General features: G+C 41.1%; 1 protein-coding gene across 1 annotated transcript in view; it reads left to right on the forward strand.

Annotated features, from left to right (window-relative positions):
* The window catches only part of LOC115927364, a 28958-nt gene that overhangs the window by 6010 nt on the left and 2714 nt on the right, over nucleotides 1–20234 (forward strand). The window contains exons 2-4 of the mRNA XM_030993157.1: nucleotides 15589–15881; nucleotides 16562–16607; nucleotides 17904–18004. Of these exons, the coding sequence (XP_030849017.1) occupies nucleotides 15663–15881; nucleotides 16562–16607; nucleotides 17904–18004 (366 nt within the window). The 5' untranslated portion in view covers nucleotides 15589–15662. The remainder of the gene's footprint in view (nucleotides 1–15588; nucleotides 15882–16561; nucleotides 16608–17903; nucleotides 18005–20234) is intronic.

The following is a 20234-nucleotide window of genomic DNA, read 5'->3' on the forward strand; positions in this document are numbered from 1 at the left end:
GAACATCTCTGAATTTCAGACAAGGATTAAGAGTATAGAGAACGGTACAACGCATCGTCTTCTTTCTCTAATAATTTAATGAAACGTCAAAGCTTCCGCGCTTCGCGCGAGAGGGGGGAACTTGAAATCAGACGAGGATTCAGAGTCGAGAACGGTAAAATGAATCGTTAATGATTTAATGAAACGTATAAGCTTCCGCGCATCGCGCGGGATAGAGGGGGAACTAAATTCCGACGAGGATTATTTTCGAGAACTGTACAGCCAATCGTCTTCTTTCTCTCATAATCTTATGAAACTTAAAAGCGGCAGGGGGAAAACTGAATTCAGACGAGGATAAGGAGTCGAGAACTGTACAACGAATCGTCTTGTTTCTCTAATGATTTAATGAAACGTAAAAGCTTCCGCGCTTCGCACGTGAGGGGGGGGACTGAATTCAGACAAGGATTAAGAGTCGAGAACGGTACAACGAATCGTCTTCTTTCTTTAATAGTTTAATGAAATGTCGAAGCTTCCGCGCTTCGCGCAGGAGGGGGGGGGGGACTGAATTTAGACAAGGATTAAGAGTCGAGAACGGTACAACGAATCGTCTTCTTTCTCTAATGATTTAATGAATCGTAAAAGCTTCCGCGCTTCGCGCAGGAGGGGGGTGGGGGACTGATTTTAGACAAGGATTAAGAGTCGAGAACGGTACAACGATTCGTCTTCTTTCTCTAATGATTTAATGAATCGTAAAAGCTTCCGCGCTTCGCGCGGGAGGGGGAGGGAGAAATTAAATTCAGACGAGGATTAAGAGTCGAGAACGGTACAACGAATCGTCTTCTTTCTCTAATTATTTAATGAATCGTAAAAGCTTCCACGCTTCGCGCGGAAGGGGGAAAACTGAATTCAGACGAGGATTTAGAGTCGAGAACTGTACAACGAATCGTCTCGTTTCTCTAATGATTTAATGAAACGTAAAAGCTTCCGCGCTTCGCGCGGGAGGGGGGGGGGGGAGAAACTAAATTCACACGATGATTATTTTCGAGAACGGTACAACGAATCGTCTTCTTTCTCTATAATTTTAATGAACCTTCAAAGCTTTCACGCTTCGCGCGGGAGGGGAAAAACTGAATTCAGACGAGAATTATTTTCGGGAACGGTACAACGGATCGTCTTCTTTCTCTAATAATTTAATGAAACGTCAAAGTCTCGCGTTTTGCGGAGGAGAGAGGGGGAAACTCGCCCCTCCCTGCGCCGACCCCCCCCCCCCGCATTACGTCACTGTTGGTCACCATTACGAACCAATATTTGGCTCGCATAATTTCATATTTGGGCCTCCCCCCTAAGAAGTCCTGGATCCACGCCTGCTATAAAGCTAGTCTAGGGTTGATAAAGAAAAGGTAAGTCTAATATCATGAATGGTAGTTTCCAGATTTACAATCTATCATTCAGAACCTATTCTAATTGCAAATTAGGTGATATCCTAGGTCAAAAATCCCATAGAGACCAATAGAGACCATTAGAAAAATTCTATTGGTCTCTAATGGTTTCTGTTGGAGTCTATTGGTTTCTGTTGGACCCATAGAATTGAATCCAATAGAGACCATTCAAACCATCAGAAACCAATAGAAACCAATAGCACCCACAGAAACCAATATAAATAGAAACCAATAGGACCAATAGAAACCAATAGGACCAATAGAAACCAAAAAGACCAATAGAAACCAATAGGACCAAGGACCAATAGAAACCAATAGGACCAATATAAACCAATAAGACCAATATAAACCAATCGAACCGATAGGACCAATAGGACCAATAGGACCGATAGGACCGATAGGACCAATAGAAAACCAATGAGACCAATAGAACCCAATGGGACCAATATTAACCAATAGGTCCAATAGAAACCAATAGAAACCAAAAGCTAAATCTATCTCATGCATATTCATGATTACTTTATACGTGTTCACAGAAAATTACATTCATCATAATTTGTTAAGTAACTTATGACAATGTACATCAATTTTTTTCTTTTTTTTCTTTCGGCAACTAATGACCAATAGATAATTAATCATGTTACAATTTCATTCACGTTTTAGCAATAGATATATTGATTATAATGATTACTAACCAAGAAACAACTCATGTATGTTTATTATATAGAATAGTACAAGCCTTCAGTTAAAATAAAGGATATTCTTAAACTCACTTCAAATGATCTATGCAATTGAGATTAGAATATACTTTTTTTGGTGGACAGTTGCTAAAGTCGATTTTGATTCATCATTATTGATTTACCAATAGAAGCCATTGGACTATTGGTTTCAATAGGGAATTCAGAATATGGGACCATTAGAAACCCATAGAAAGATCTCTAATGGACCAACAGGAACCCATAAAAAATATCTAATGGACCAACAGACCCCCATCATAGAAGAAAATATCTAATGTACCAACAGAAACCGGATGCTGGTCAATATAAGCTTTCTGTTGGTCCATCAGCATTTCTTTCTGTGGGTTTGTGTTGGTCCAATAGATATTTTCTAATGGTTTCTGTGGGTCCATCATTTCACTTTTCCTATTGAAACCATTAGACACCAATAGCTCTAATGGTTTCTGATGGTCCAATAGGATCGGATCCTAATGGAATTTCGACCTGGGATACTATGCGACAGTGCCATTGTGATAATGTGTATGATCCAGTGTAGATACATAGTGTTGGAACAACAGAGTAGATTTCTCCCCCTTCCGTCTCTCCCTTATCTCTCTTGGGTCACTCTGTACAGAGGTCAACCCTCATTCGTGGTAGGGAACACACACACACACACACCCTCTTTTTCTCTCCCTTTCTTCCTCAGTATTCTCGTTCATGTTGTGTTGTTGAGCAACACTCTCCATTGGGCTAGGACAGGGGATTAGTGATAGGAGGCATGTTTGCTTAAGAGCTGAGATTAGAAGTTGGAAACACTGTGAAGAGTTTGCATTTGCTTGGCACAAGGGATTGTCTGACCATTATTATTTGGTAGTTTTCAATCGAATAAACCTGCTCATAATTATCCCAATAGGCCAAATTGTATTTAAAGGTTGATGTTTGGATGTTGATTGGCTTATAATACAACATGTATTGCTGTATATTGCATAAGTGGAAGTTATCAAATTTCTTAGAGACAATCAATATTCTTTAGTCTATATTTCTTGTCTTGTATATAGTTTATGATTATTCCTTTATATTTCTATGTTATATGTCATATAGGTAGTCGAAGCATAATAATAATGCAATAATTATAGGTGAATCACATACAGATTGCAGTATATTGATTGATAAACTCGTTTTCCTAAAACAATATTTACACCTGAGATTATGTATGTGTTGTGTGCTGGAGGAATACAACAAACTTCTATGTTAGTATTATTATTTCTAAATCTGAGAGCCTGAGATAATAGATAAGCGCGTTTAGATGAGATTGTCTAGGTACAATGGAGGTCTAATTTAGAGTTGGATAACGAATCACCATATTAGGTACGAATATGATGTGTACTTATAAGAACAAAACATATATAACATTATCTGTATATAATTCTTTATTCGATTTGATAATGAAACTGTTCCTATAATAATGTAGACGTTGGATAAATAGGAACTCTGTAGGGCCATGTATTATATGGTTCAAGGCATGCCCACATAGAGGATTTTTGTTATGTTAGGGGTCGGGGCCAAATGCAAAGAATTGTTGATAATTGTTGATAATTTATTGCATTTTCTTTGTGTTTTTTTTAATTTGTTGGGGCGGCGACGTACCCTAGCCCCGCTGTTTACTCGTACCAAGCGAATACTGCGGGGAGGCTGGACCGAAAGGCGCAGCGTGGTCGTACTGATTTTTTTTTTTTTTTTTTGGGGGGGGGGTAGGGGCAGGAGGATGGGGCTCGCGTACATTATAGGGGCACGCCTTTTTTTTTTTTTATTTGTTCAGAAATGTACGTTTTCAATTAATGTTTTCTACAAATATTCGGGGCCATGTGGCGACCGTCCCCCCCCCCCCCCCTGCGCCTACGCAACAGCCGTGGGGTGTTCCCTATCCATTATTTCGCTTTCTTATTATCATTTTGTTTATTGCTAATTTAATTTTCATTTAATTGTTTATGAAAAAGCGACTCTCAACCCATGTTATGAATGGCGACCCTTAAACGCGAACCATCATCCAGGGCTCACCCCCCCCCCCCCCCCCCCCCCATCAGTCTGGCCACGCTGCGCCGTTCGGCTCACCCTCACCTTCCCTTAGTGCAAGTACATATTACCGACAATTTTCGTTCAAGTAGTTAATAGATGGCATAGCCTGTGTGTTTCACGGGGGGGGGGGGGGCGGGGCGGTGGGGTGTAACAGCGTTGCCATCTAGGGGCTGATGTATCATGTCCCTAACCCACAGCAAAGGAGAGAATCGACAGAGAGGGGGTTGTATGGATTTGAAGGGCAAGTCCACTTCAACAATTAATAATAAACCTATCAAACTAAAAGTTTGCAAAATCGGATAACTAATAAGAAAGTTTTGAATGTTTAATGACATGAAAAACTTTGAAAATCACAAGACATATTGGCAACTCACTCATGAGTCTGTGACGTCATTCAGGCGCGGATCGAGGATTTCTTAGGGGGGGGGGGAGGCCAAATTTGAAATTATGCGAGCCAAATATTGGTACGTAATAGTGACCAGCAGTGACGTAACAGGGGTGGGTACAGGGAGGAGCTTCTTCTTCCCTCCTCCACGAAGCGCGGAAGCTTTGACGTTTCATTAAATTATTAGAGAAAGAAGACGATTCGTTGTACCGTTCTCGTCTTTTAATCCTCGTCTAAATTCAGTCCTCCCCCCTCCTGCGCGAAGCGCGGCAGTTTTTACGTTTCATTAAATCATTAGAGAAAGAAGACGATTCGTTGTACCGTTCTCGACTTTTATTCTAACCCTTCAAAAAATTTCTTTGTCTGCTCCCTTTTCTTCCTACGTCCTCTCCCTTTTCTCTCCTCTCTTTTATGTTTTTGTTTTAATTTTTAGGCCCTGCGTTTTAAGGAGGACCGCCCCCACCGCCCCATCCCGGCCTCCGGAAGCTCAGGGGTTTAAGGCAATAAATTACCGTCAGATGAGCATCTAATGGCCCGCTCTAGGGCCCTAGGTGGAATCCAGGGGATGATACCTCATTATTTTGTGCCACTGGCAGTTAAGCATTCTTTTTTTTCTTGCTCTCTTTCTTTCTATTTCTCTTTAATATACTTTTTTTTTAAGTGTGAGGGAGGGGGGAGCTCGAGGCTCCCGATCCCCGCCTTTCCGCGGGCCGTGATATGTAGACATCACAAGAAGCATATTTCTTGCCTGGCTGTAAATTTAGGAATTTGTCATTTTCCAACAAACGCATACAAAAGTATAGGTAATTTACTAAAAAGTGAGGGCAAATCTCGGAAAAATTATGTCATTTAAGCATTATTTGTAAACCACCGTTATGTAATTAGAAATAAACCACTTTTGAATTGTATTTCCCCCAAGCCGCCCCCGCCCCACTATCAGTACACCAGTGCCTCCCCCCTCCATTACACCTTGTTGGCGGGAAAAAAATCGCAACTGATATCCCCTACCTTTCTTATTTCTCTTTTTTCTTCTTTTCCCTTTCTCTCCTCTTTATCTTTCCCTTCCCTTCCTTTTTTCTCTTTTAGGTTGTTCCGGGGGGGGGGTGGGGGAAAAGAACCTTTCGGCCCCCACCCCGCTCCGCACGTTGTTGGCGGGATTAACAGCAACTGATCTTCCCTTCTTTTCACCCTTTTCATTTCTTCTTCCTCTTGTTTTGTTCCCTTTTAGCTCTCCTCTTTCCCTTTTCCTTCCTTCTCTCACTCTTTTTTAGGGGGGGGGGAGAAACAGCCTGGGAGGCAAGACCCTTTCGTCCCCCCGATCTCTCCGCCCCTTCTTCTTTTTATTTCCCTTTCTATCCCCTTTCCCTTTTTTCCTTCTCTCTCTCTCTTTTTTTTTGCGGGGGGAGGGGGGGGGAGGCCCGCTCGGCCCCCCTGGATCCGCGCCTGACGTCATTGCCTCTAGTGATTTCCATTGTTCCATAGTGTTTCATATTTTTAAAAAAAAATCAAAAATTCCTATTTTTTGGCTCTGCTTCTCTCTTCTCTATACTATTTTAGCCAATAAAAATGTTCAAGATTTTCATTTGTCCATGACATTGGAATTCTCAAAACCTCAGAATACTAGTAATCATATTACTTAGCCAAATTTGATTTATCCACAGTCTTGATTTCATGAAACTTTCCTAACTCCCCAAACGGAGCTGACCAGACTACAAGCCTAGTTACTGCTCGGAGAGGGGGGGGGGGGGAGGGGGGCACTTTGAAATTGTGTCTTGTTGGGGGGGGGGGATAGGGGGCTTGAACACTCTCGGGCCTTGAAGGTTTTCGCGTCATGTAGCGTACAAAGGGGTAATGCAATCCCAATGTGATTTACTGTTTGAGTTCTATAATATTTGAAATAATTGATAGTGTTTATATATTACGTACGCTTAAATATATATTTACATAAATATACGTTTTTGTTTAACGTTTTTGTTTAACGCTGTTTGGAAATAATAATTGATTATGGTGGGGGGGGGGGTTGGATGGTAGTATCTTCATTCGTACATTTTGTATTATTTTTTTCTTTTCTATGTTTGTTTTTAATATTTGAATGTTTATATGTGCAATAATAATAATAATAATAATAATAATAATAATAATAATACTGTCTTGTTTACCCAGGGCAGCCTCATCAGTATTTATGCTGTTCTCCCTGAGGTCCCTGCAATCAAATTATAATAACACGATGTCGGTCATTAAGGTGGCCTAATTACCCCCAGTTTATGGAATGATTTTGACAATGATTTATTATTAACAGATCTAGATAATAGTATACATTCTCAGATTGAAAAAATAATAGTTTGCAAGTGTTTGTTTTACATGATTGCATGACTGCTAAAGTGTGTGCTACCAGGCGTAGGTATAATGCGACAAAAAAGAGTGAGATGAAGGAAAATAAGGGAAAGAGGAGAGAAAGGAAATAAAGAAGAAAAAGAAGATAAGAATAGGGGTAAAAGAAGGGGATCGGGGGAGGCGGAAAAGGCCTTGCCTCCCCCTCCAGCTCCCTTACGCCCCAAAAAAGAGAGGAGGAAGTGAAAGGAAAAGAGGAATGCTATAAGGGAGAGAAAAAAGAGGAAGAAGAAAAAGAAAAGGATGAAAAGGAGGGGAGATCACTTGCCAATGTCGTGTTGATCGAGGGGCCGAAAGGCCATTGCCTCCCCCTTCCCCCTCAGCAAAAAGAGAGAGAGAGAGAGAGAGAGAGAAGAGACGTCGGGAAAGGGAAAGAGGAGAGAAAGTGAAATAAAATAAGGAGGAAGAAGAAAAGAAAAGGGGTAAAAGATATGCTCTTTCGCTCCTCTCGCCCCTCCCCCCCCCCCCAAGCGAGACCAAGCGCCAGATACGCCAGTAAACACTACTGGCGTACTCCCCCAAACAAGAATAAAACGAGGTTTATTTCTCATTCGAGTTCAGTGATTTACAAATGTTGTGAAATGACATAATTTTTACTGTTTTATGAGTTTGCTGGAAAATGACGAATTCCCAAAGTTACAGGCAGGGGAGAAGTATGCTTATTTAGAGGTCTACATGTCAAGGCTCGCGGAACGGCGGGGCTCGGGGGCATGGGTCCCCCACTATTTTGAAAAAGTATATTCAAGAGAAGTAGGGAGAAAAAGAGAAAAATGAATTGTGACCTGCCAGTGTCACAAAATAATGAGGTCTCAAAACATGATCAACTGACCGTAATTAAATGCCTAAAACCCCTGACTTTCCGGAGGCTCCACCCCCTTGACCCCACCAAGGGCACTAAGGTGTGCCCCTGAATGCTTATCTGACCGTTATAAAATGCTTAAAAATCCCCGAGTTTCCGGGGTATCAAAATATACTCCTCTGAACGTAATGAATGCCTCGATAGCCCCTGAGTTTCTTGGGGCTCAGCTCCTGGACCCACGCCAATTAGTGACCTACCTGTGTCATTAATAAGGTATCAAAATATGCTCATCTGAACGTAATGAATGCCCATTGCCCCTGAGCCTCCGCGGGCTCCGCCCCTAGACTCCACGCCAATTTATGTTCCGCGAGCCTTGACGTGCAGACCTCTAACTAAGCATATTTCTCGCCTGACTGTAACTTTGGGAATTCGTCATTTTCCAACAAACTCATACAACAGTATAATTTACTAACAAATTATGTCATTTTACAATATTTGTAAATCACTGAAATCGAATTAGAAATGAACCACTTAAGGGGGAGGCTGCCCCCTTCCAATTAGTACGCCAATGGTGTCTATTGGCGTATCTGGCGCTTGGTCTCGTTTGGGGGAGGCGAGATGAGCGCAAAAGCATATCTTTTCCATCTTTCCCTTTTTTCTTCCTCTTTATTTGTTTCCCTTTCTTTCTTTCTTTCTATTTCTTTTTAATATACTTTTTTCAAAATAGTGGGGAGGGGGGAAAGCTCAGTCTCCCGAGCCCCGCCGTTCTGCGGGCCTGGACATGAAGGCCTCTAAATAAGCATACTTCTCGCCTGACTGTAACTTTGGGAATTCGTCATTTTCCAAAAAAAATCATAAAAAAGTATAATTTACAAAAGATTATGTAATTTCACAATATTTGTCAATCACTGAAATCGAATTAGAAATAAACCTCGTTTTAATATTTTTTTGGGGGTACACCAGTAGTGTCCAGTGGCGTATCTGGCGCTTGGTCCCGTTGGGGGGGGGGGGGGGGGGGGGCTATAGGAGCGCGAAAGCATATCTTTTCCCCCTTTTCTTTCTTCTTACTCTTTATTTTCTTTCCCTTTCTCTCTTCTTTCCCATTCCCTCCCTTCTTTCTCTTTGTATCTCTCTCTCTCTCTATCTCTCTATCTCTCTTTTGCTCAGGGGGGAGGGGAGGCAAGCGCCTTTCGCCCCCGATCCACACCTTGTTGGCGGGAAAAATCTCAATTGATCTCCCCTACCTTTCTTCTTCCTCTTTTTTCTCTTTCCCTTTCTCATCTCTTTCCCTTCCCCTTCCCTTCCTTCTCTCTTTTTAAAGTTTGCTGGGGGAGGCAAAGGCCTTTCATCCCCTACCCGAACCACATGTTGTTGGCTGGATTAAATGCATCTGACCCCCCTCCCTTTCTTTTCACCTGTTTCTTTTCTTCTTTCCCTCTTTTGTTCCCTTTTAGCTCTCCTCTTTCCTTTTCCCTTCCTACTCTCTTCTGTTGTCCCCTCCCCCCCCCCCCCGAGGATCAACAAATTGTTGGCGAGAAAATCGTAATTGATATCCCCCTTCATTACTTTTCTTCTTCCTTTACCCCCCTTCCCTTTGTCTCCTCTTCTCCTTTTTTTATTTCCCTTTCCTTCCTTCTCCTTTTTTTTTGGGGGGGGGAGGAGGGGGGGGGGGGCAACAGCCTCAGAGGCAACGCCCTCAATCTCCCCCCCCCCCGCCGATCTATTTTTTCCCTCTTTTCTTTTCTTCTTCCTCTTCTTTCTTTCCTTTCTCTCCTTTTTCCCCTTCCCTTCTGTCCCTTCTCTCTCTCTTTTGGCGGAGGAAGGGGAGACCCATCGGCCCTCCCCTGGATTCATGCTTGGCCATGGGTGTGTCCCCCATCCAAATGTACTGACCTGAGCAGTTTTGTAATAGCAAGCAGGCCCCGTACGTACTGAGCTGAGCAGCTTTGTAACATCGGACTTGATTGGTTGCCTTAAAAATCAATTTATGAGCGTACTGCGCATCCGAAGCTGCTAAAGTGTAACCTCACGCTATAATGTAACCTAACGCCTAAGAAACTGAAAAAAGGTTCACTTCAGCGGATACGCTATATACACACTGATACACAGTGGAACCGTTATTGAGGAGCACACGCTAACCGTAATTTGTTGGGAAACACAAGCGAACCATAATAGTGGCTCTGAAGGGACATCGCGAATCACAAACTTTGTAGTGAAATTCGTGATGAAAATATGCGACAAATCTCATATTTTGTCTCGATTTTTTAATTTATTTAGTTATATTCTATTTCTTTTATCTCTGCTTTCTTTCTCTTTCTCTCTCTTCCTCTCTTTCTTAATATATCTCACTTCTATAACCCCCCCCCCTCTCTCTCTCTCTCTCACTCTCTTTCTCATCTCATTCTCTCTCTCTCTCTCTCTCTCTCTCTCTTTCTCATCTCATTCTCTCTCTCTCTCTCTCGTTATCCTTCTCTCTCTTTCTCCATATCTTCCCCGCCCTTTCTGTTTTTCTCTCTGTCTTTCTCATCTTCTTCTTCCTTTTTCTTTCTATCTATCAATTGCTGTTTTGCTATAGCCGAGCTTTAGAGCCTTTCTACATTGTTGGAAGGCCCAACAATTTGATGGACACCAGGCTGATAGACACACTTAAGACACACTTCTGCATGGATTTTCAAAACATGTTTATGAAGACGAATATAGTGATGAAAGTACAACATTAGGGTTTTCTGCGTACAACACAAACCTAAATAAAATATTGGGAACTCCTTCGTCAAATTCGTCTTCAAACATATTTGTTTCATAAATCATTGCAGAAGTGTGTTAAATGACATCCTCTTTCACATCATTATATAATTTAACTGAAATTTTGCTATAAAATATTAAGACAATTTTGGGCTCCCAACACTTTAGAGGGGCTGTGTTTATAGTGCGTTCATTACATACATTCAGAAACATAAAGGGAAAGCTCAATTTGATACGCTGACCGTTTTAAACGTAGTATAAATTCAAACATCTTTGGTTCTAACCAACCACATGGCCACATGATTGTTTCACGGTGAAAGAATAATGTCTGTGAAAATGTCAGGTGTTTAAGGCCCCTCTAAAGTTTTGGGAGCCCCACAAATTTCATGGCAAAACATTGATCTACATTTGCCACTCTCCACCCAGGTGTTAATTAATGGGTACCCGGTAAGATGCGAAAGCTAATGTGCTTAGATTAGCAAGTGTGCGCTTGAAAAAAAATATGACGCCTGGCTGGAATGCTCCCAAGGGAGTGAAGAATGTGCATACATTGTGTGCGGGTAAGCCTGAATCCATTTACCCGGGTAATTATATGATTGCAGGGCCCTCAGGGAGAACAGAATAAATACTGATGAGGCCAGGCGCGGATCCAGGTTTTTTCGGGGAGGTGGGGGTGGGGGGCAAATTTGATATTATGCGAGCCAAATATTGGTACGTAATGGTGACACCGGCAATGGCAAAAACGTTTGGGGGAGGGGGGGTAGACGAAAAAAATCCCCATCATCCCACTCTTATATGCAGGTCCCGCTGAACATTTCTCGGCGGGGGTCAAGGGGTGGAGCCCTCAGAAGCTTAGGGGGTATAGGCATTGAATTACTGTCAGATGAGCATATTTTGATACCTTATTTGTGACTCTGGCAGGACACAAATTGACGTGGGGTCCAGGGTGCGAAGCCCCCGGAAGCTCAGGGGTTTTGGGCAATACATTACGGTCAGATGAGCAATTAAAACAAAAAAAATTGGCCCTGGAAATTATAAAATTACGTCGTCAGATATTTCGTTCAGTGGCTTAGCAGGGGGGAAGGAACATTTTTTGTTGCTGCTTTCTTCAGCACACACACACACACAAAAAAAAAATCTTTCCCCTTTTTTGTCCTTCTTTTTTATCTGCCAGGGGGGCTGGGCCCCGGCGGTCCGCCCCCCCCCCACCTGGATCCGCCACTTGATGAGGCTACCCTGGGTAAAGAAGACATATTATTATTATTATTATTTAATTTGTTCAAGTATGTGTTCAACAGAAACATTTAAACTTTGCTTTCTTTCATCAATGTTCCTCTTCAAACACATTTATTTTGAAAATCCTTGCAGAGGTGTGTACACCCCCTCCCCTTGCGTTCTTGTTCCTGTTAATTGAACTTACGACTGTTTTCTTTTTAATTTGGCAAAAATTATGCACCAAATCGAGCAATTTATGCATCAATTGAAAACAAAAACTTAAACTCTGAGGGGGCTACACCCTCTCAGACACCCCCTTCCTTCATTGCACGTCCATTCGCCCCCCCCCCCAACAAAATAACCTGGCGCTTAAGTGTAACCTGCTGCTAAAGGGTAACCTGCTGCTAAAATATAACATGCTGCTAAAGTGTAATCTGCTGCTAAAGTGTAACTTGCTGCTAAAGTGTAATCTGCTGCTAAAGTGTAACCTGCTGCTAAAGTGTAACCTGCTGCTAAAGTGTAACCTGCTGCTAAAGCGTAACCTGCTGCTAAAGTGTAACCTGCTGTTTAAGTGTAACCTGCTGCTATAAAGTGTAACCTGATGTTAAAGTGTAACCTGCTGCCATGGGCGGTGCCACAGGGGGGCGGGGGACAGGGGAGCACCTGTAAATTTTTTATTATTCATTTTCTCTAAAGCAGAAGTGTTTTAGGGGCAATTTGTTTGTTGCTTATAATACATCCACAGGGGTATCCAAGTTTAAGTGAAAACAGACCAATATTGATAATAACAATTGGGAAAAACTGATCTGATCGATTCCTTAATTCTCCCAACTATATTATTACAACTTAATTAAAATTAAGGTGATTGTTAATCATCAAAAAGCAATGAATTGGCTCTATATACCATTCAAGACATTTAATTGTTGAAAGATTTAAACAAATCCTGTCTTACAGTATGTCTTATTTTCATGGAAAAAAAACGGTTGGGAGAATTTAACCAGAACGTCAATGACGTAGCGCTCATCCGCATCTCGCAACAACAAATAACCAAAATAACAATATGTTAGATTTCATATTGAGAACGGTATTAATACTATTTCCATGAAATGTAGAAAGACTATTTAAACTGGATGAGCATATGAGTAACTGTGAGGTAGATGCTGGACATAGTGTGGTAACGCATGACGGTCAGTCTCTAGATCTCATCACGCGTGCGCCTGGCCTCAGCTCAGCTAGCTAGCTCCAGACGTACACGAACAACAAACGCGCGCCGGCATCACGACCGCTACGGCCGCGAGCCCGTTCGCTGAAGTGAACTTCTTTTTCAAAAACTTAGGCGGCAGGTTACACTTTAGCGGAGTTTTCACTTTAGCAGCTTAACATGCGCATCCGTCTGGAAAAGGGCACACGTGTGCTAATAAACTAGCAGGCGTTAATTGATTCCTTAATTCTCCCAACTATATTATTACAACTTAATTAAAATTAAGGTGATTGTTAATCATCAAAAAGCAATGAATTGGCTCTATATACCATTCAAGACATTTAATTGTTGAAAGATTTAAACAAATCCTGTCTTACAGTATGTCTTATTTTCATGGAAAAAAAAACGGTTGGGAGAATTTAACCAGAACGTCAATGACGTAGCGCTCATCCGCATCTCGCAACAACAAATAACCAAAATAACAATATGTTAGATTTCATATTGAGAACGGTATTAATACTATTTCCATGAAATGTAGAAAGACTATTTAAACTGGATGAGCATATGAGTAACTGTGAGGTAGATGCTGGACATAGTGTGGTAACGCATGACGGTCAGTCTCTAGATCTCATCACGCGTGCGCCTGGCCTCAGCTCAGCTAGCTAGCTCCAGACGTACACGAACAACAAACGCGCGCCGGCATCACGACCGCTACGGCCGCGAGCCCGTTCGCTGAAGTGAACTTCTTTTTCAAAAACTTAGGCGGCAGGTTACACTTTAGCGGAGTTTTCACTTTAGCAGCTTAACATGCGCATCCGTCTGGAAAAGGGCACACGTGTGCTAATAAACTAGCAGGCGTGTGCTATCGCACCTTGCACACGTCTGCTAAATAACAGGCGGTGGTGGTCATTTAGCAGACGTCTGCCTGTTATTTAGCAGACATGTGCCGCGTTCCATACGTCTGGAGCATGTGAATAAAGTCACCAACGGCCTTGCGTGCGTTTCATTCCAGCTTTGGAGTGCCCGGGAGTCACTTATGCCTAGGTCACATTTGCCGCGGCGGCTGTGGGGTCTAAAATGTTTACGGCCAATATCAATAATAAGGCTGCCTCAGCATTCCCACGGTCACATACGGTAGCGGTATTATGTTATGGTAGCCGCACGGCGTATTTTGAATTTGTGGAGACAGAAAATCTGCGGCTGCCGTATGGCCTTTGAAGTGATGACGCACGGCCGCCTTAGGGCGTCCCTGCGGCGACCGTACAGTTTCAGGGGCCTACGGCCGCCGTATCCAAGCCGTAGAGCAAATGTGATCTAGACGTTATGCCTGGATTACATTTACCCCGGGCGCCGTACGATAAATCAGTCTACGATTTTGTGTGCGATTTTTTTGGGCATCGTAGGAGGCTACGGGCTACGATGTTTGTGTTTACATTATCTATGAGCATCGTGCCATTTCTTGTATTGGCCTTTGCGGGCAGGCGGAGGCGAATCCCTTCAGAGGCTGCTTGGATATTGTACGGAAATCGTGCAATTTCAATGCAGTAGCTGTGCAGTCTCTGCAGCCTCCGCACGAAAATCGTACGGAGCCCGTGCAGCTTCCGTGTAAAGGTTGCGCGGAGAAGGCGCGGTGACCGTGCAGCCACCGTGCCGTTTTGAAGCGTTTTTTGGCCTCCATGTTCACCGAAAAATCGTGCGTTTGCTGCACGATAAGCGCGAGTCCTCAGCCCGAGGTCTGTGCGGGGATTGTGCAATGACACCTACGACATGTCTACGGACTACGGGCTTACGATTTTTCAAATTTGAATAACTTTCTGCGAAATAAAATCGTAGAGGCCGCCGAGCCCGTGAATCCGTACGAAAATCTCACAGCCACCTCCTGCCTCTGTACGGAAAAGGGAATACGGGCAGGATACGGGCTCCGTAGACTGATCGCAGGCCAAATGTAATCCAGGCATAACCTTTCAAAAAGTATAATAGAAAACAATAGCATGCTTTTTCTCTGTACTCTTGTCGAAAGAAAAAACATATTAATCCAGCACAATGTCGTATCTTTTTGCGTTGGAGAAGAGCAAAATAGCGAGTTGCGATTGCACTTCAGGAGATATCGCAAGTCCTCACTCATTCCGTTGTGGTCAGGCGGCTTTGGGGGGGGGGGGGCTAATGATGAAAGTAATCGTTAGTTTTCTTCTGTTATTAAACTTGTTTTGGTTGGTTGCATATTTTATCGGAATGAGGGTTAGGGTTCGACATACGTAGGAGGCTCATAGTGGTTCGAAAAATGTGGCCAGCGCTCGTACGTGATTACGTGATATCCGCCATCTTCGTTAGTTCTCTGTAGTGTTCGCAGCTTTATTTTCTCAACAATAGGCCAGGCTGGAATTCTTTAAATTTGTGAGCTGAAAAGATCGAGGACTATTAAACTTGGCGGCATGTGCACTCAAGCGTATCTCCCAGCACGTTCAACGACAGACAGATTTTAAAAAACTTGTGTTTCACTAAAAATAAGGTTGATAGGATTTTTCTCATACCATTGATTTCTATTGCAGACTGAATATTTACATACAAAAATTTCTTACGATTTTGTTTCTTCATCTATGTGTGGTATATTGTCCTGATATTTCGAATTTGTAAATTTCATGCAGGCCGTGATTCTATCTGCGTCATTGCATACCTTGTGAAGAATTTGAAGAAGCATACTTATCAAACCCGCCTTCAAATGATGAAAAACAACCAGCCAACGGTTTTCAAGATGTCAAGCTGTGTCATTTTCTGTGGAAAATTGGAGGATATCTTTCCTCATGACTTCGATCAACTCAAGAAATTCGTAACAAATCAGTGGGAAAGAATTACAAAACAGCAATGGCAAGATAGTTGGTTTCCACCATCAAAGGAGACTCAACCAAATGACACCACACGCGCTATCAAATACGATGCAGTAAGTATTTAGTTAAATTATGCAGAGGATTAAGTTGTGTGATTTAGAACAATAATTAATTATGCACATTTTTTATTTGTACTATTTAATGACCTCATGTTTGATAAAAATGAAAAGAATCGAATATAAAGAAGTAGATTTGTTTGATAAAGAAGAAAGAGTTTTGATTTCTCACCCTTGTCACAATATCCACATTAAAGAAAATACGTTTTTAGCGTTGTTCATGACAGTGCATGTAATAACAATGTTTGGTACGGCCCCAATGGAAAAGGGGAGCTACGGAAAGGGAAGAATGGCAAGGAAAATTGGAGAACATTACAAGACAAAACAAGTATCGCCTCGAGATTGGAGACACACGGATATTAGGCAAGACAAGACATGATTGACAACATAGCTGTAGGGGATCACCTACGGATGTTTCATTGGTAATTTGTAACACTGCTCGCGGGATATTGATGCAATAATGTATACATAGACCATTATTAAGTAATTATTAATGTGTACATCCGAAGATCAAATATCACAAGCCAATCTAATGCTTCAACACGTAACTGAGTTGTAGCTATTAGCCATGTATTATAATATGATTATGTGAGTGTGTGCGTGTGTGTGTGTGTGTGTGTGTGTTTGAATGTTTGTGTTTCTAATGGCAAGTTTCTCTTATTTTTTTAATATCTCAGGCAACAGACAACAGGAAGAAATCTAGAAGAGAACCTCGCGGTCAAGGTAATAATGGATTTTGTATGTTTACCTTGAGCGATGAATTTCAATGATCATACAACACTCAAGTAGTATATGAAAACAGAAACGGGTAGATTCAAATTAATTGAAATACTTGTTAATAAGGAATTATTTGTTCGTGCATATGATTTTGTGAAAGCAAAGCAGCAATACTCGAATAACTCATACCTACAGGTACGCTCTGCAGCATACACATTTAAATGATGTTCAGCTGTTAGCACTTATCAAAATGCAACGTAAACAAGTAAATGTATCGAGAGAAAAAAATTCTAAACGAGAATAACTAATGAGGTATAGGGGAAGGATTCCTTGTTAAGATGCCACAAACTATGTGATTTTTCAAAAGAAGTATTCAAGTAAAAACAACTAAGAATTCAGGAAATATACTGTAATCATAAACGAATTATTTGCAATCGTTATGTAAGTGATAACAATTGGCTATTGCCAGTCAAACTATGTGCTCGTCAGCCCCCATGAAAAATGTTATAGTGATGCTATAGAACATAGGATCAAAGCAGCAGGTGTGTTCACTTCTTATTCAGGAGCTAGCAGGTGACATCGAGTGGATTCACCAGTTCCCTTTGACAAAGAAATAATCATAAATGCATCGGAGAGGTCTCACAGACACATAACAAGCTTAATTGAGTCCCTGTATCTATACAAATAGCAAGCACAAGCGCGAAGTCCATTCATTTTGTTTGTAAGTGATCGTTATTTCCAAGCAAAGTCTGTGACAAAGGTTGGTTGGACCATCCATGGTTGGACATATGGTTTCGAGTTCGAGCATCGTTCCTCCTTTTTTCCCCTCCTGTCTCTGGCCTTATCTCTTTTTCGAAATCCCTCGTTATAGTTGGCACGAAGTAAAAGTAGCTCAGCCCGTATATATACAGTAACACCATTCGTTGTCAAAAGTAGGGCAGTGAGACAGGTTAGCAGTTGAACAAGTGGCAACAAAATGAAGATTTATGCAACCAGAGTGGATTTTAGAGTGTTGCTGAACATGGTTTTGAAGCAGAGAACAGAAGACCACTATCATAAAAACTACAATATAAAGATAAACCAATGTACAAAACGATGGGCATGCCACAGAGCAGCGCCTTGTAATTGCTGATGGTGACGATGACATTGTAATTCTTGTAATTTGATTCACCCCTCCTCTCTCTCTCTCTCTCTCTCTCTCTCCTGTTCTTCCGCACGCTAAACAATATTTCCCCTCAATTTTTAGCATGTTCTACAAAAGTTAATGACGTGTTTTATCTTTCCCTTTTTTAACTATTCAAGGTGATCAAGAGTCATCACTGAAAACAGGCCAAACAGGCAATGAGGACAGAAGCACCAATGGGCATGAGTCAGGGCAAGGCAATCCCCATCAAGTGGATTCGGTGAGTCAGGTCGCATTTGCATTTTATACGAGACAGCAGGCCATTTATGTTGTTAAGAAAAGGTGCATTGATTTGAAAAACTAACTTGATTGTCATTATTGCAAAGGTGAAACTTTGATTGGACAAGTTTATACAAATTTGATGCTTGGAAACATTAGCAGTAATGATTATTATGAATTCAAAACGCTTAAAAACAGCCCCGGCATAGCACCTGAAAAGCTCTCCGATCGCTGCTGAGATGTGTGATGTCTCATTTTGAACATGATTTGCACAAGCAGACGATGTCCCATGACATCTCACACATTTCCAGTGCCTTTTTTGTCGTCTTCTCTTCAGTTATTTATCCTCATTCACTACCCTCAGGCTAAATGTTTAATATATTGCCTCACTTTAAACCCGATGAAAAATCAAAGGAAAAAATAAAGGAATCCTTCGTTTGTAAACAAAATAAGACGCCATTATATTTTCAGCTGCATACACCGCAGTATGTTAAGGCGTTTCAATGGGGAACAAATGCCGTCCATGCTTTCATTCCGGGGCTTTTTTAATTTGAAAGGGTGGTTTCTTTGTTTGTTTATTAACCCCTATCCTGTGCATTTACAAAAAAAACTAGATTTGTAATACTTGTTTGGAACAAGTATAGGTGGGCTGGTCTAACTAAAATTTGCAACAAAATGAAGGGCACATTAGAAATAGCATATTGTTTCAGCTACAACATACTCGAAGTTCAGCGTGAGTGAAGCTAAAACGACGGAGATATTGCTCACGAAAGACGGAAAAGTAAAATCGAGTTTTGAGAAAAAATCATGTCCCTTAGAGAATACATGCAAAATGTGAAAAATTGACATTCCTGCTTTAATCGCAAAAATACACCATGATGCTTTTGTCAAAATGAATAATCGTAACAAAAGCATTCGTAGAAAATTGTCGCTGCTAGAACATATCCAAATTTGGAAGAAAATCGATAAATATTTACAGAGAAACAATCAATTTTCCAAAAATATGCTGACATCATAATATGCAAATTGAAATTATGAGTTCGGAGGCCATTACGATGACGTCATGAGAAAATTGAGGGTCAAATGAGACATGAAATCATATATCCAATTCATACTCTATTAAAATATGAAGAAAAAAAAATGGGGTCACCTTGTATCCTGAAGAGCTACAATGGATTTTGTATAGGCATGTTTTTGCCCATATATGCTATGTATTACAAGAGCTCGCGCGCACGGAAATTTATGTTAAACGGTCGATCATTCCGTTATTAATAGTCATAAAGAGATAAACATGGTATCAATTTGTTTGTAAAAATATGTGGCATATTATGAAAGAAAAAAAAATGGCGATTCTATGTTGAGTAATAGTTTTACGCGCGAAAACGAGCCAATGCACGTGTGAGCGATTTTTTATAAAACGCTTAAAATGGCCTAAAACGTATGCAAAATTATTTTGAGACGATTTTGAGCATTTTAAAATTTTGCGCGCGCATTGACGCGCAGAGGTACGTGCACGCGCGCTTTTTTGGACCTGAAATTGACCGGACGGATATTGACCTTGATCATGATAAATCTGAATGAGAAATAACATTTGGTTCAGAAAATATGATCATGAGTTGATTTTCCGAAAATGTTACAAAATGGCGCCTAGATTACGTCATCAGTGACGGTCAATGTTGAAAACGTTATTGTGCTTTGTACATATGCCTATACATATGTGTATCAAATTTCAAGGCTTTTGATTTAGCCATTTTCAAGTTATCTTGTCCACAAAAAAAGTGGTTAGAAATAAGAAAAATAAACTAGATTTGTAATACTTGTTTGGAACAAGTATAGGTTGGCTGATCCAACAAAAAATTGAGACAAAATAAAGGGTACAGTTGAGATAGCTCTTTGTCTCAGCTACAACACACTCGAAGTTCAGCGTAAATGAAGCTAAAACGACGTAGATATTGCTCGCGAAAGACGGGAATGTAGAATCGAGTTTTGAGAAAAAGTCATGTCCCTTAGAGAATACACGCAAAATGTGAAAAATTGACATGCCTCTTTTAATCGCAAAAATGCGCCATGATGTCTTTGTCAAATAAAAATAATAGTTACTGCATTTGTAGAAAATTGTCTCAGCCACAACATATCAAAATTTGGAAGAAAATCGATCAATATTTACAGAGATACAATCAATTTTCCATAAATATGCTGACGTCATAATATGCAAATTGGAATTTTGAGTT

Source organism: Strongylocentrotus purpuratus, unplaced genomic scaffold (genome assembly GCF_000002235.5).
Source record: "Strongylocentrotus purpuratus isolate Spur 01 unplaced genomic scaffold, Spur_5.0 spur5_scaffold_20, whole genome shotgun sequence".
Lineage (NCBI taxonomy): Eukaryota > Metazoa > Echinodermata > Echinoidea > Camarodonta > Strongylocentrotidae > Strongylocentrotus > Strongylocentrotus purpuratus.